The sequence below is a fragment of the Numida meleagris genome, chromosome 5, assembly GCF_002078875.1.
Source record: "Numida meleagris isolate 19003 breed g44 Domestic line chromosome 5, NumMel1.0, whole genome shotgun sequence".
Lineage (NCBI taxonomy): Eukaryota > Metazoa > Chordata > Aves > Galliformes > Numididae > Numida > Numida meleagris.
Genome location: NC_034413.1, coordinates 47957905 through 47974919, shown reverse-complemented (window position 1 = coordinate 47974919; position 17015 = coordinate 47957905). Strand labels below are relative to the sequence as shown.

The 17015-nt window shown below is 35.6% G+C and overlaps 1 protein-coding gene across 7 annotated transcripts in view; it reads right to left on the bottom strand.

Annotated features, from left to right (window-relative positions):
• PDE1A (phosphodiesterase 1A) overlaps positions 1–17015 on the bottom strand; it is a 218950-nt gene that overhangs the window by 47155 nt on the left and 154780 nt on the right. For all 7 annotated transcript variants that reach the window (XM_021398637.1, XM_021398636.1, XM_021398641.1 and 4 more), the window contains one exon: positions 12369–12482. In XM_021398637.1, the coding sequence (XP_021254312.1) occupies positions 12369–12482 (114 nt within the window). The remainder of the gene's footprint in view (positions 1–12368; positions 12483–17015) is intronic.

The window sequence follows — 17015 nt, the reverse complement described above, 5'->3', positions numbered from 1 at the left end:
CAACACTCAGCCTTCTGGGGCTTTCCAAGAAATAAATCTCCTATTTATTCTCATAATAAGTTTTCATTCATGGAATTGTCCACGAAACTCCAGAGGCAGGCTGATTTGAACATACGTAAAGCATGCCAACTTTTTAAAACATTTGATTAAAACTAGTACCAACTGAATTGCAGACATTATCTGATTACATATATTTATTTATCTGGAGATGTCTTTCTGAAACTGCTTGAAATGAATTGGACACAAAGTAATGGTGGCCAAAGTATTTTTGAGTGTGAATTGCTTATATATAACTCTTAATTCTTCCTCCTATGTGTGCACTCCCTCTTCATTTATTTTCAGCAGCTCTTTCACACTTTTGTTTAGTTTCTCTTCAACACCACTATGAAATCCTTGTCTAATCTAGGCTTTCTATGGCATATAGAGGAATTGAACAAAAACACAGATGATGAGGAAAACCCTGAATACAATACACTTCAAAGGAATCCATATGCAAATCTAATGTTACCTGAGGGATTAGAGGGTGATGCCTAGTAGGAAAAATGATGCCAGACATGTTATGTAAATTATTTGAGAACACCGGAGCATAGTGTATTTGTGCTCATCTGCCCCATTCTCAATTTCAACAGCTCATCTGGTAGACAGTACATTTTGTGGGACTTCTCAAACAGGATTTAAAAAAAAATCCATAAAGTTCTCCTAACAATAACACTGCTTCCTGAAAGAACAGTAGTTCCTATTTTTCAGGGATATGAAATTGTCAGCTTACGAACACAGAATGCAAGAGGAGCAGAATAGAAAAGAATGATGCAATTTTTCCGGCAGTGGGGAACTGGTCAGAAGTAAGTAATTTAATTTGGAGGAGTAGGATTTATGCAGAAGAAAGTATTTGGGCAAATCATCTTGCAAAACTGAACCAAGGCTGAGACTGCCAACAGGTCAAAAGCTATAGACTGATTTTATTTTCCAAATTAAAAACTAAATTATAGTCCACTTAAATCTCTACTAGTCTAACACCATTCTTAAGTATCCTGTATACTTAATAAATATTAAATATATATTAAATATATTGGACAGATCATTACTTTTTAATTTTTTTTTCTGAGGATTGGCATTTGATGTAGTATGAACAGGAATAAACGTTATAATTTCTAAAATATTTTTCTATTCAAAAGACACAAAATTACTCCAGCAATGAAAGGGCCACTGGCAGTGCCTGCTGCAGGAATAATCCACATCATCTGTATAGCACAAAGAACATTACACTAGTTTGCTGTAGTCTGGTGTAGGTGTGAATTTGGGACCTCATCCTGAACCAGTGGAATATGAATTAAGGCTAGCAAGACACACTTCAGTTTCTCTAATCTTTTTCAACATTCATTTGTAAAGCAGGAGGACTATTCAGTCTGTATATGATAGTGACAGAAGTTATTTTATGAAGACAGAGCAGAGAAATGAGAATTTGAAAAAAGTGTTTATTTAGTCAAGATCTTTTGTTCAGTTTCTTGAACATTCCAGGATTTTTCATGACACCAATCCTTTCTAATGAGAGGTGACTGAACAGTGTTTTATGAGAGTGGCAGTTTAAGCATCTCTGGTTCCTACTCGCATACAGAAGAAAGGCAACTGTAACACAGAATGATGTTGTAAACACAGTCCTTTGTACCAGCTCCTACAGATCCCTTGGATTAGAATACATTCAACATATAACCTTAATAACTTCTCAACGATAATTACTTTCTTTCAGAAGTTTGAATGAAACAGCATTTAAGGAGAGGAAGCATGGGGTAGTAATTGTCTATTTTCTATGAGTCCGTACGTCTTAATGACCTTTTGAATAATACAATTCATAGAGGGGAGAATTATTCATGGCATGTGCATTGCTAGAAACGGCCTATGAACAAATTCACTAATGACTGTCATTATTCAGTAATTACAGGGGCAGGGCTCATACACGGATCTACACACAGTTGAAGAAAAGGATGGTTATATAGATCTATAATTTGATGGTAATTCTGTTCAGAAAATGAAAAAAATTAGAACATATATTGCACTATATAAACCACACAATTGTCACAAATTGTTAGAATCCAGTATTGAACTAATTTCATAGTTTGTTACTTTTATCTACTTGTATTCAACCACTTTAACTTTGATTAAAAAAGAAACTATTTTCCATTACATTTCCACAGGCGTGGATGAAACTATTTTCCATTGCATTTTCACAGGTGTGGATATCATACATATTCCATCTTGCAGATGTTGCAAAATATGTATTCAATTATTCATCTTTTTGTACTGATTATGAAAACACTTCTTTGAAATAACCTCGATATACGTATTTATGTGTATATAATGTATATATATGTCACAAATGTTTGCCTTGTGACATAAGAACCTCATATTGTTTTATCAGTACTTTTATTTACTTGCAAAATGCATATTTAAATTTTACTAAAACTAAGAATTTTCAGCAGAAGTATCAGAAATCATACACATTAACAAGAAGTACTAACAAGAAGTATTTCACCACTTTACAGAAGTAGCAAAAAATTAGCTCTTTCATACAGCTGGGATTAGGTTTTGATTTTGATGTGCCATCTTTTTTTTTTTTTTTGACACAGATATAGGTTTTGTATTGAAGCATTTTGAATCTTGGATGCTGGCAAAGATTCTGAGCATATAAATCACTGAACTGAACACACCAAGTAGATGACCAAGCTTGTATTCCTACATGACTGCCTCTCTTATTGTCACTTCTGTTGCTCAAAACTTAACAGAAAGAAAGGCTGGCTCTTCCAGGAGGCTTTTATCACATCACTTCTGTGCAACCACTGAGCATTGTCATCATTGCTTTGAATAAGATCTACAATGCAACATTTTCCACAATTCCTGGAAAAAAAGTAATGGTCAGAAGTGTATGTTGAGAGCATTTTTATTCCAGAGTATTTACATAACCGGTCTTTTAATGTACATCTACTTAGAACTGAGAGCTTCCAAGAGCTTAGGTAAAATCACTGACTCAACAGGAAGTTATTGGTATTTGAGTTTTGTATATTATTTATAAAGTTACTGTTATTCAGATAAAAGGAAAAAATACATCTGTAAATTCTGCATTCTGCAATTGTATTATTATTAGAATTCTTGTTCTAACCTTCTGCTTCATGAATCACAGGTGAATAGGTAAATTATTTTTACAGGTAATTATTTGAGATACCTTAGGTGCCTTTGAGGCACATAATTTAGTTTTTTCTTCCCTAAACTTAAAAAAGCTAACAAAGGAATATAGCAGACCAACAAAACACACTTAACCTGTGGCATGCCTGGAATTGTCTCAAACACTTGTAACATAAGACCATCACCCTGACAACAAATTCAAGCCTGAAGATGTGGATGGGTGGAGGGAGCCCTGTGGAGATAGGATGGCCTTGCTCTGTCCAAAACTCCCCTTTGCTTCAGAAGTTAAGACTGTGAACTTTTTTATTGCAAATTTGTTTGTTGCAAACTTATTGACAAACTTGTGATGGCAAGCCCTACATAAAAGGAAGCTCAAGAGAAGTTCTGGAGGGCTTTGAGACTTTGATATTCAAAACTTCTGGACAAGCACTCTCACAGACCGAGGACCTCCCCATTGGCTGGACAATGCTGGAACCCAGACTAGTGATGTCTTTCTCTGTTTGTCTGTCTCTTTCTCCACACTCCACCCTTCATCTCTCTCTTTTCTTTCTTTTTCTCTTGTAAAGTTGGTAAGTAACACAAGGTTTATTTGAATTTCTTATAAAGTCACATAGTTTAGCTGCACAGCTTAGACAGATATAATTGTAAGAGTGCCAACACTTTTAAGATAATTGTAGTACAGAGATTCTCATTAAAACTGATGATTGTGTTTGGACCTTGAGAATCGTTTTACCTTAATCTAACTAGGGGGATTTGCGAATCTGGTCACCACAACCTCCCTTCAGAGGTGGACTTGACAATAATAAAAAAAAATGTTCTAACACAATGTGTGCCACAGAGAGTACTTTTTCTTCAACATAAAGTCAGAATTTCAGGGTTACGTACACTTATTTTGGCCATGTATCATTAGCCCATTAAGTAGATGCAATATGTGGAAGAGATATGTGTGGGAAGGAGAGGGGGAGGCTTAGGTTATTTAATTCTATTCATTCCATGAGTGGGGCTCCCATTGACAGTAGTGGGAATATGTAAGATATGGCCCATGGCATTTCAGCTTAGCAATCAATTAATATTGCAGCCATAGTAACTAATAACCTGATTTTCTTGTCATAGTACTGTGTTTTTCTATCAAAAGTAATTCTTCAAAATTTAAGTAGTGATCATTTCTAGCTCTTTTTTCATTTAATCAGAATTTTAAATATAGTAATGGACTAGTCAGAAGCACATTTCTTTTCCCTTAGGAATATATCAAATGTACCACGGAGGAGAAGATGGAAAAGCAAATGAAAAAAGAAAAATTAGATAATAGCTGAGGAGGAAAAAAAACCACACCAGTGCCAATCAGTCATTCTGCCTAACTGAGATTTCAAAGAACACAGATGTGCATTATGTGAGCCAGGGAATGGATTAGAAAATGAGGTATTAGCTCTTTATCATTTAGCTAATTAATCAAGCTAATGACCTAGACAGTAAATTGATCAAAGTCCTCTTCTAGGTCTAAAAACAGAAGGTAAAGAATTTATACCCAAACAGACAATTCACATTTTTCTCAATTATTTGTGTCTCACTGTCTTCATGAACGAGCATGAATCAATATGTTTAATCAGTATTTACATACTGATAGGATAGTACAATTTCCAGTTACTTTCAGTAAAAGATTCTCTTGGCTACCACTGAAGATTAAACAAACAGCAAAAATGACTGTGGTCCATTATCGGTATACAAAAATCTTTCTAAATAAGTAATGAATTCATCAACATGCTGCACATTTAAAATTTAGCACATTCTCCAAAAAAACTGTCCTCAGATTTAGAAATTCCAATTAATTATCAATTAATTACAATAAATGCCAAAGACTCTGGATGAAATACAACTATTATGAAAGCAGATAACTAATGGGTAAAGGGCTATCATTACTGGAAACATTCAATTTTTGATAGGTATTGCCTTTCCACTATCTTTTCTATACTGAAATGGAGAGCTACATACCAAAAAATCTTAAAATTCAGGTCATGATAACCATGATTCAAAAAAATAGAAGTTTTCAGGAGTATATCTGTAAGATTACATATTTTCCTGTTTTTGATCAATTGCTTTAATGTGGTATTCTGGAAGTTCTATAGAGCAGGGACTATTGCAGGGCATGACTCTCAAATAAACTGACATCAATAATTTTGAGATATAAAAATTCAGTAACTTTATGAAAATGGAGGCAGGTCATTTATTAAATGACTGAACTGATCTGCAGAATTTTATTCAAAGTTAACAGATTTTCAGTAACTTTAGATTTTATATATATATATATATACATGTACATAATTTTGATGCTGTTTTAAGTTTCCCTTTCAGAAAAGCCTTTAGTTTAGTACAAAGGACTTTGAAGGTTTATTTTAAATTTTGCACTGCTGGAATACACTGAGTTAATCTCAGGACAATAAGCTTTTTTTTTCCTCAATGATTTTTAAGTATCACTTATAGAATCACTTAATGGATGAACTGAATGATTTTCTTCATATGACACATTTATTACTAACAAAGCAATGTAAATTTGATGATGGATTGGATATGGATGACAGCAATACACACTCATAGCAAGCTTGTCGGATCATGAATACTTAAGATTGTAATTTAACTTCATGCTTAAATAATTGTCACTTCCAATCTCCTCTCCACTAAGTAATCTCAGACAGAAATCATAAAGTCCAGTTTTTTTTTCCATCTGGCAAATAATTATGAAATAGGGCATCCCATTCCACTTGTTTTTATCCTCGTATCAATAGGCAGATTATGATTCACAAAGTCAACTGGATTTTGTATGCTACCTGTGAGTGGGACCAGAAGGCAAACAGCCCTGTAATGTCAAGCAACCAGCTCCTGCTGTGAGATGAAGCAGCTGCTCCACGCTGATTCAGTGGTAGCTTAGAAACTTTTAATGCTGATAAAAAATATAACTTGTGAAAATAAAATAACAAAGAAATGCATAAGATGGAGCCTTCACTCAGTTTCATTCTTGTTTAAAATACAGAGAAGCTGCTAAATCTATAACAAAGTGAAAAAAGACACAAGGATTTCAAATAAGTATCCAAGTTAATTATTTTGGGAAATATTAATTACTAGTCTCAGAGCAGCTGGCATGCGCTCAGTCTGTTGCAGTACTCAGAACAGGCAACAGCCTCTTCCTGCTTGCAAACGTAACCAAAGCTGTGTGCTGAATTGGCTACACTGACTGTTCCTCGCCTTGGAATCACTAAGAAGCAGGGAAGAATGTCATCGAGTTGCTGGGCTGCTGCTAAGCTCCATTCATGCTCTTGTTACACAGAGCTCTGTGGGCACAAACAACTACTCAAAAATTGGGCTCCCCTCCTTTCCCTTAGATTCCACATGACAGATATACATATGCATGTTCTTATCACAAATTCTTCTGTGGTGTGTTCTCAGGGGACACGTAGATGTTTGGTGATGTGAAGTGTTGTTAACTCTAACTCTTGCAAGTGCCACGGTCACTATTTAGAGCTTTTCCCTTTTGTCTTCAGTTTGAAGATATATTTGACCCTGCTTTAAGGCTGGCAACAGCAGAAACATTTGGTGCATTACTGGAGCAGTGCACTGGAAATTTGGTATGGTCCTAGGCGTGTAGTACAACTGCAGACACAAAGACTGGATTTAATGACATCCTGTTTCACTTAGTTTTTACATATCAGAATGCAAACATTTTTTAAATAAGGTCTTTTTCCTCAAAAAAGACTGTTTTTACTTTATAGTATGATTGAAATACCTCCAGTAGTTCCAGATCTCTCATGCAAACAGATGACATGTATTATTGTAACACCACTTACCGTTAATGAGATTTCCTTTCTACCTCAAGAATGTGGCAATGACTTGTATTTGTTATTTTTTCTTGATGAATCAAAAAAAATGCTCAAAGCAATTGCTAGCTATATAAAACACGTCTAATTCATATATTACTGAAATGTGATCTCATCTAAGTCAAAAGTTTTCAAAAGGTTAAAGTCTTTTAGTAGGATATTATATAGTCTAAAACAAACTCATATCTATGTATGGAATTGAAACAGCACAGATAAATATCTTCCTGAAATCAAGTCTATTTTCTAAAATATCAAAGCACATAAAAAAGTGTAAAAATAAAAGTTTTAATAGGAACAAAAAATTCTGACTTTATCCAGAGCAACTTAAAAACACTCTCCATAATAAGTTTAAATTTTCAGGTTTTTTTGGCTTTCAAATGCTTTTTTTCTTTTGTCATTTCCATCTGCATTCTATTTGACTTATTTTCTTCTCACTTAGCACAAATGAAGAGCTGTGTTTACAAGGAATGGAACAGCTGTCCTCACTGGATTATCAGGCTGCATTTATTTCCTGTTTGACTCTAAAAATCCTTCTTCCACTACCTCAAGCCAAGTGTCAGGTACGAACAGAGAAAATTCTGCAAGACTTGTCAGAATTATTTATAACACCTATTGAGTAAGTTTGAACTTCTTCCACAGAGATCTGCCGAGGGGCTGGAACAGTGAGAGCTTCACTGATTATTTTCAGCTGACAATGAGCCTCCGCTTCAGTGACCAAAGAGCAAGTTTTCTTTCAAGGAACTGTCTAGTGTGGCTTACAGTTATTCAGTACTGACAGATGCAGCAGTCCTAAAAAGCGTTTGAAAAAGAAGCTTGTTAATTAACATGGGGCCACAGATAATTAAGCTCAGATAAAAGCAGCACTTACATGTATCTGATTTCTATTTTCCAACTTCCCATCAGCTCAGAATCTTTCATACAGGATACTGAAAATTACTAACCCAAATCATTTTTTTTCATAATGCTATTCCTACTATCTGGCTAGTTTCAAAGGAATCTGTTCTCAGAATACCACAATTAAAACCTGTTGTGTTACCTCTCTGCCTTTTCACCAACCCAACTGCATATATTTTTAGAAAGAGCTTGTATGGATGTGAGTATGTGTGCCTAGTTTTTAAAAATGCTACATTATTCTCAGATTAAAGGCCACAGCAGAGAGCAACAGAGCAGCAGAGAGAAGCAAAGTAAGAGGACTTGAGGAAGGTGCTCCTTACTCAGCTAAAGGGTTGGAATTCTATAGCCCATTTCCAGCTGATGGTTGTACGCTAAATGAAAATTCAAGGTGCTGCCAGCTTACACACTTGCACATATTTGCATGTGCACATACAACTTTATAGAATGACACAGGGTTTTCAACCAAAACAAATCAAATCTCTCTCTGTTAATTGTTATTCCTAATCTGACTGTAGAAATATTTAGGAGGGCTCTCTCTTAACTGCTGTTGAGCTCCGTCTCCCAGAAAGTAGGGGAGGAAGAGAACATCACAGGCAGGATCCAGTTTTAGGTGTCTGGTTGAAGCTGAGGATTTGTTAGGTATGTAAGCAATGGTTCAGTAAACTAATCAGGACAAAATTTAGGGCTCAAGCACGGGCTTAAAACAGAAAATATGGCTCTTTTCATGTGAGTTGAAGGTACTCTGTACTAAACTTTTTGTCCTAAACCTGCAATACTTCGGACAACCAGACACCATTGCATTCTCTATCTTGCAAGTCAAATCTCAGGACCTAGTATATCCTATAAAGTGTGTAATTTCTTTCTGGGACCTACTTAATAAAACTGATTATACTCAGTTTTCCTCACTGTTCTATTAGATGTATTACTTGTTATTGCTCTATGCTGTTGCAATTCCTTTTATCAATATAACAATCCATATGAAAGAAAGTTTTCAGAAGTCGGTTGAACTTTGCAATGTATAGAAGTGCATATTCAGTCTGAGCAGGAATTGGCCATTCTGTTTATGATCTAAACTATTATTTCTAATCTACTAACTAATAGGTACACTTAAGCCAATTCTGGACTTCCAACAGCAGTAGCTCTGTGTAAGACAACCTGTATTCTTTGGTAGGATAAAAGAAAAATGTAACCACACAAGCTATCTCCAGCCTTAATTGACATTTGACTTCATTCACTGTTTTCCTCCTTAAGAATTAGCTTCCCAGAAGCTAGCATTTCTCCTTGTGTTTACCTTTAAATATTTTAGTACAGATTTAGACTACAGAATACAGCTCATCCTACTTAAAATGTGATTATCTTTGCAGTTTGCCATGCAAAAGGGTTTACTATGAAAGTACCAGTGAAGACAACAATTTCTCTTTTTCACACAGTAAGTATCTTAACTTACAATTGTTTTTAATAGGAAAGTGTCAAAATTTAAAACAGTAGTATACATAATATTTTACAATGAAGAAGTGGAGGCTCAGCCTGAACTCTTACTACAAGTTTAACACAAGGTCCAGTGTACCATTCTAAATCTGAATCTAATGGAGATTGCATTAGTCCAGAGGCTGAAAATAAACTCAAAAACTATAAACCAAAATGAAGAATATGGAGTATAAAGTACAAAACACTAAAAATAAGAGAATAAAAGTTGAAAAATTGGTTTCATTAAAGTTCTTTCATTTTTAACCGTTACTCATGCCATAAGTAGCATGGGCAAGGAAAATTGCTTTAATTTTATAATACTTCAGACAAATAGCTATAGGTATGGAAGGAGATACATAAACGATATGCTTAATGTATATTCATATAGAAAATTATAACAAAATTTTGTAGGTCTATGAGCTCAGTTTGCAGCTGTGTTGGAGAAGCATTCAATAAGTTACAACAAAACCAGACATCTGTCTCAGTTTTAATTAATTTCCTTTATGACTTATTATAGTGAAAAATCAGATTGTTCTGCAAAATATTGAATGCAATAAATAAACAAGATTTCAGGCTGGATATCAGGAAAAATTTCTTCTGAGAAAGAGTGATGAGGTATTGGAATGGGCTACCCAGGGAGGTGGTGGAGTCACCATCCCTGGAGGTGTCCAAGGGTAGATACAGCTCTGAGGGACACGGCTTAGTGGGCATGGGATGACAGCTTGGACTAGATGATCTCATGGTCTTTCCCAGCCTTAATGTTTTTTTTTTGAAAACACCTAAATAATCACCGTTATAAGATCATAATGCTCCTAGGGTTAAGAAAATAGCCTGAGAATGACAAAAAAAACTACTAGACCACTATAAAAATATGTATATTTATTTAACTTATTTAAAGATTTTCTTACAGTAAAAATCATGCACCTGCTGCTGCTGAAGACTAAGTATTTTCAGGTGTACCAGATTTCCCTGTGTATGAAATTTCTGCTACTTTTCTTGATACTCCCTGTATCAAGAAAAGCTAGAAAGACTGGGTTCCTCATTATAACGATACTATTTGTTTCAATAAAGGCCTTATTTTAGAAACTAAAATTTTTCATAGTTCTGGTGCTACTACTCAGAAAAAGTTATGAGCTCTGTACCCATTTAATCAAAGTGCCTGGGAGGTGCGTGGAAGGAGTAGTTGAGTCCTTGCCCCCAACTGACTGTGCAGCTATGACATAGCTCAGAGGTTGTTCATGCGAAATACATGGTGAAGTTCTGTTCACTGGTAGTTTTAGGGTATTGCACGATGCAGAGGCGAGGACCTAGATTTTCCAAAGCCTCCTGAGAACTTGAGCTGTGTCAATAGAACTTATGTTTAGAACTGTTACTGGAAAATAAATTGTTACAGTGCTATTAAGGTAATATACGCTTGAAAAGAAGTGTATCGATCATTTCTTTATACATCTCCCTAAGGAATTTTATCAGTTTAACGACAAATACAAACTATTGTAAATCTACAAACCAATCCTTGATTCAATACAAAGGAAGCTTGATTAGCTTAAATCAATCAGCACAACTGAAATAATTATATTCACAATGGTATATAGATGGAATTAACTACCACTTAGCTGCTCAGAAAGTCTTCTCACTTACCACAGTTTTATAATCTTTTACTGAACTGGACAGGTATTAACTCTAAGAGCAGGACACCAGCATAAGTGATTTTGCTACCCTAGTCTGTGGTACAGCTTGGGGAAAATGGAGCATTGGTACTAACTTCATTTGCTATTGCTTTCATCCTTCTGTTTCCAAAAGTTTATGCTTTCTATTGCCCAATAGTTTGTGCTCCAAATTACAAACCAGCAAGGTTTGGTGTGTGAATCATACACATCAGAGGAAAGGAAACTGGAAAAAGTTGGAGCTGTAGATTATGCACAGTATCACATTTACAGAGTTCCAAGAAGAAAGAGGGAATGAGACAGCTAGATCTGTGCAGTAATTTTTTATGATGGCAGACTTCCTAAATGTCAGATGGGACTGAGACTAGACATAGCATGCATGATCCAGCAGTACTGAAGAAGGTTTGGCAGACTATTTTACAAGAACATTCTGCTTGAAAAAAAAAAAACAACTAAGCACATTGAAATAAAATTGTAACTTAGCTAGTTAACATCAATTATAATACATATCTTAAAATATTATCAAGAAGAACTTCTACTTAGAACTTCCAATTTCATTGAAGTCAACCCGCATTTGAGATGACTGCCATTAATACTGCCAGTAACAATAAACATAAACAAAGAATTAAATACTATAAAATAAATCACAGCTTTTCATTAACTTATGTATTAGGGGCCAGATTATAATACCCTGACTCACATCTGTGAGCATTTCATTCCCAAACAGCTCATTTTTTCAGTGACACAGTCCTTGGTATGATTATTAGTATGTGACCTTTGTGGGAAAGAAAATCCATCATCCATCATTCAGAAATTTCTTATTACTTTATACTGTGAACATTTGACAAGTGAAGATGACAAAAAATAAGCAAACCCTCCAGATGATGGTTACATCTGATCTTTGGAATCTTACATGCCTTAACCTTGCCACTAAGAACCTAAAAACCACATATTATTCTTCTGATTTGAGAGATCTTCAGCTCACACCAGTTACAACCGCATGCAAAGACTAGATTTCTAAAATGTAACTCCCAACTGCTCTTCCATTTTTAAACTAAAAGAAGGTAGGTTTAGATTAGATATAAGGAAGAAATTCTTTACTCAGAGGGCAGTAAGGCCCTGCCCAGAGAAGCTATGGATGCTCCATCCCTGGAGGCATTCAAAGCCAGGTTGGATGGAGCCTTGGGCAGCCTGAGCTGGTGGGTGACAGCCCTGCCATGGTAGGGAGGCTGTAGCTATGTGATCTTTAATGTCTTTTCCAACTCAAACCATTCTATGATTCTATTCTTCTCAGACTTACCTGGTTTCATCAATATAAACTGCCTCGAGCACAGATGCAGCATATTCAATGTTCTTTTTTAAATCCACCACATTAATGTCACCTTTCTCCAGCTGTTTCACCAAGCATCTTAATCTGTGAAAAAGAAAATACATATGTCAGTGCGTTGCTTATTTCAAATTTTAGTAACAGGTTTTTCTATCTGGAATACTGAAAACAATGCAATAGCCACTGCGGAGAAAGAGACCTCCAATGCATGTTTTGTCTTTTTTTTTAAATCCACTTTCAGAACACACTTAACAGTGATCAGTTGTTCATTCTTTACAGCTTGCCAAATGTGTAAGGTCCATTAGGAAACGATAGTACATCAGAGAAGACTTGCTAACTGTGATCAGAGGTATTTTATATTAATTTGTGACACTGCTAGGATACCTAAGTCTCCAGTTCTGTTTAAACACTAAACAAAGCTTTGCAAGTAGTCATACATGGTTTATCTTTGCTTAAAAGTTAGGTTATGTTTTTAATATCCACTACATATGGACTTTGCTTCATTTTAATGACTTTATTTTTATTTCTGCCTCCAGTACATTTTTGCTGCAGAATATGAGCTAATGCAGAGCTCCACTGCTCTGTGTTTACAGAGAATTCATCATTATACCAGAAGAAAGGTGGTGCCTATGGCATTAGAAAAATCCAAATATTTTCCCAAGTGTGCTTTAACTTTTAGTTTTGAGAACATTCTTTTACATTACAAACATGGCAACGCCCAAAAAAGATTTTGTAATGCATGGACTCATGCCTCTGTGGCAATACACTTACACAGACAAACTACTTGAACACCAGATTCCTCCTAAACTCTTTGATAAGAACGCTTCTGACAGTGCTCAGTTTAACCATATGGAGAAGTCACAGCACTGCAGAGAAATAAAAATTTATCAGCAACTCTGTAGAGCTGTGACGAAAAAGATGTTCAGAGAAGTATGGGTATTTTCTTCTTTCTGGGCTACATCTTTGAGCTGAAATGATTTACGGTTTTGTAACACACAAGGCAGATTTTTGTAAAGATATATTATTATTTTAACAATAAAATTATTTTAACATTCATTTATTATTTTAGCAGTTTTGATGGGATAATCTTTTTATGTGTATGAAATGTGAAAAAAATTCTGAAACAACCATTTAGTTTAAAAGTTTGTTAAAATTAAGTCAACACTAGATGACTACTCTAAAAAAAATCTATAATATGAAACACATTATAATATAAAATAAATATAAACAATACAAAATTAATAGAAATAATGAATAAATGAATAGAAAAAAAAAGGTAAATTAAATGATGGCAGACTGATGTCCATTTATTTTTATTAGCATATAAAATATTTGATTCAACATAATGTATAATTTTTTTTAAAATGAGGCAGTGTTTGGAACAAATCTCTCATAAACTTGGAAAGTATTATTCCACCATAAAACCACCTTCATGCTTTTCCCTTATATTTATTTGGACTTAAGCATAATTTTAGCTTATGGTGCTGTAAAAGATCAGCTTACTCAGTTCTTCAAAGACTTATTTGAAATTAGTACAGAGCATAATACAAATAGGGCTCTTAGCAACCATAATCACTTGATATCCTACACAGTGCATTGCATGTAAGTGGAATGGGAAAATTATAGTTAATTTTTTTCTCAGAGGATTGAGGTGGGTGGCTGAAATACTGTGGGAGTGCATCTCCTACACAGAAACAACCTTATGCATTGGGAGGCATTTCTAGGACTTAGTTCCCTCCATCTCAGAGCACCTAATGACTGCAGAAGTTAATTCACTGAATAGACTGGCAGTACTCAGTGCATGCACAGTAACACTCCTGAGAGGTCTGCTACTCAGCAATGCACGCACCCACATACACACTTTCTCCTGAGTACCAGCACCACTGCCACAACTTGCCAATAATTTTACCATTTGCACTGTTCCCTTGGTGTCAGATTGAACGTGTCTGGGAATTGCACTTTTCAAGGAAGCGTAAACTGATTTAAAAATGCATCAATTCACAGGGGGAGAACTAGGCTAGAATACAGCAATCACGGTTCAAAATTGCTTAAAACTCTACGATTTCCTGTGGCGTATTTTGCTGTCAGTTATATGGCTCTATGTTTCCTTAGGGCATAGATCAAATGACAGATATGTGGAATTATTTTTACGCTTGCAGGAGCAAGGGAGATCCAGAGGGAGCCAGTAAGCAACGATGACCTTGCAGTACCTTACTGCACAGGTCAGTCAGCTGATGCAGCTTGCCCTGCAGCTATCGTTCTTACTCTAGGAGGAATGCAGAACAGAATAATAGATTAGGAAATTTGGAAGTCTTCTCAGGCAAAGTTAAAGGGATTCTGAAAAGGTTACAGAGACATGAAAAGACAAAACTCATACAATTCAGTGCTGACTAGTCACATTACACATCCACACTATGTGGGTATGTCCTCAAGAGTGTCTGCAGCAGACCCACTGCAGCTCTGCCACAGAACCACAGGATAATTTTGGTTGAAGGGCATGCCTACCTGGTCCAAGTCCTTGCTCAAAGCAGAGTCAGCATCCAAGGTAGATGAAACTTCAAAGTTAGATCAAATTGCAAGAGGCTTTCCCAACTGAGTTTGTACTATCCTCTAGCATGGAGATTCCACAAACTCCATGGGCAACCAGTTCCAGTATTTAATCAGCCTCACGGTGGATTACTTATTCCTCAACATCTAATCAGAATGCCCTTTGTGGCAACTTGTACCCAGTGGCCCTCAACATATGCTGTGCACTGCCTAGAAAAGCCTGGCTTCATCTGTGGTGTGAATTCCCATGAGCAAGCTGGAGAAAGCAAAAAAATCCCTCCATAGTGTTTCTGGTCAGACACTTGGGAATTCTGTCTGGTGATAGTCATGAGGTCTACCCCAAAGCTAGAACAATGGACTTCCTAAGCGGCTACATTAATTAACTGAGTTATAGCAATACATGAATGGTCTATATATCCTCAAAATACTATGCTTTAAAGGAAAACAGCCAGAGGTACAGGGAGGATATTTCAGTAATGAGACTGAATATTCTTTACCAAAAATGTTATTTTGATAAAAAATAAATATGTCAATTTATAAGACAAAACAGCAAGTGTTAAAATGGTTATAGCCCAGCATTCTGCAAGACAAAGAAGGTTTTGTAAAAAGGAGGAGGAAGGAAAAGAATTAAAAAACAGTGATTACTGCAGCTGCATTGGACAGGATTTTTTTTGTTTGTTTTTGTTGAATTACAGGTAGTAAGTGGAAATGAAACATGAGAAATACAATTAGAAAACTTGACATGCTACTTTAAACTGGAGGTAACATTTGTATGATCCTGCCTGTGAAATGTGCTGCTAAGAAATAATAAGAAAAATCTGAAGTAGCAAATAACTGTGAAATAGAAAAATGAACTGTTTTGAGGTACAAAGTTAACTGTATGCAGAGCTAATATGACACAACTTGACATAAATAGCTTTATGGAGAAAAAGAAACATCTTATTTCTCTCAGGACAAGAAACAAGCACAGTCTAAAACTACTAGTCACAGTTTGTAAGGGTGAAAGAGACATCTGCAAGTAATAAAGGGAGTGGGTGGAGAACCATCTTCTGTCCTATTGGGTAAACACCCCTAACAGCCATGCAGGAGTAAAAAATGTTACTGGGCAATGAAAGCACACTCTGCTCCCACCTGCCTTTGACAGTGAGCAGGGGCAGGGGCAGGGGCTAGGCTTGTCCAGCCTTCACCCTTCTGCCTCTGAAACCTCTGCCTAGTGAGAATACTCGTCTGCTTTCCCAGCAACTGCCTTCATCTGCCAGCTGGTTCTCCCCTCTTCCAAGCGCTGCAAAGAACCAGCTTTCTAACCTACACATCTGGTCTTAACTTAAAACTGTTTTGGAAACTTTGTACAAAATAGTTGGCTTTTGCAACAGATTAAAAGGGAAGTGAAGTAAACTGTAAAAGTAAACCATACATAAACCTTGTTTCCTATTATCTTTTGAAGATAATGGACATAATTGTCGAAGGATAGACAATGAATACATAGATAATTATTTGAAAATAGAATATACTATTTAATAATAATATGCTAAAAATGCTTATGCTAATTTCAGAGAAAAAAGAGTTATTTGTATTAATATTCAATAATCTCAGTGTAATTTTAAAAATGATTTATATTGTTTAATTCAAGTACTATTACAAGTTATAAATTGTTATGTTCCATGAACTGGTTGAGAAAATCCTTGCTGTGTGCCAAATGTGCCAAATTAATTCCTTGAAAAGATGATAAGCAAGTCCTGACAGTGTGTAAAAAAGACTGAGGACAGAACAAACAATTACTTTCCTGTAAACTGCAATTTCATATTTTGTTTGGACAATTTAATGCTGACTAAGAAAATTAAGTTGATGATTGTAATTATTGCTATACAAGTGATTTAACCCTCTAAACGAACATTACAAACTAAAAATGGGCTGGTATGTAATGTGAAATTAAAAGTAAGGAGGGGGACAGTAACCATATTCTGACAATCCAGTTAGTTCACAGAATCACAGGGAATGGAAGGGACCTCAAGAGACCACAGAATTGCAGAATTGCAGGAGTTGGAAGTGACCTCCAGAGATCACTGAGTCCAA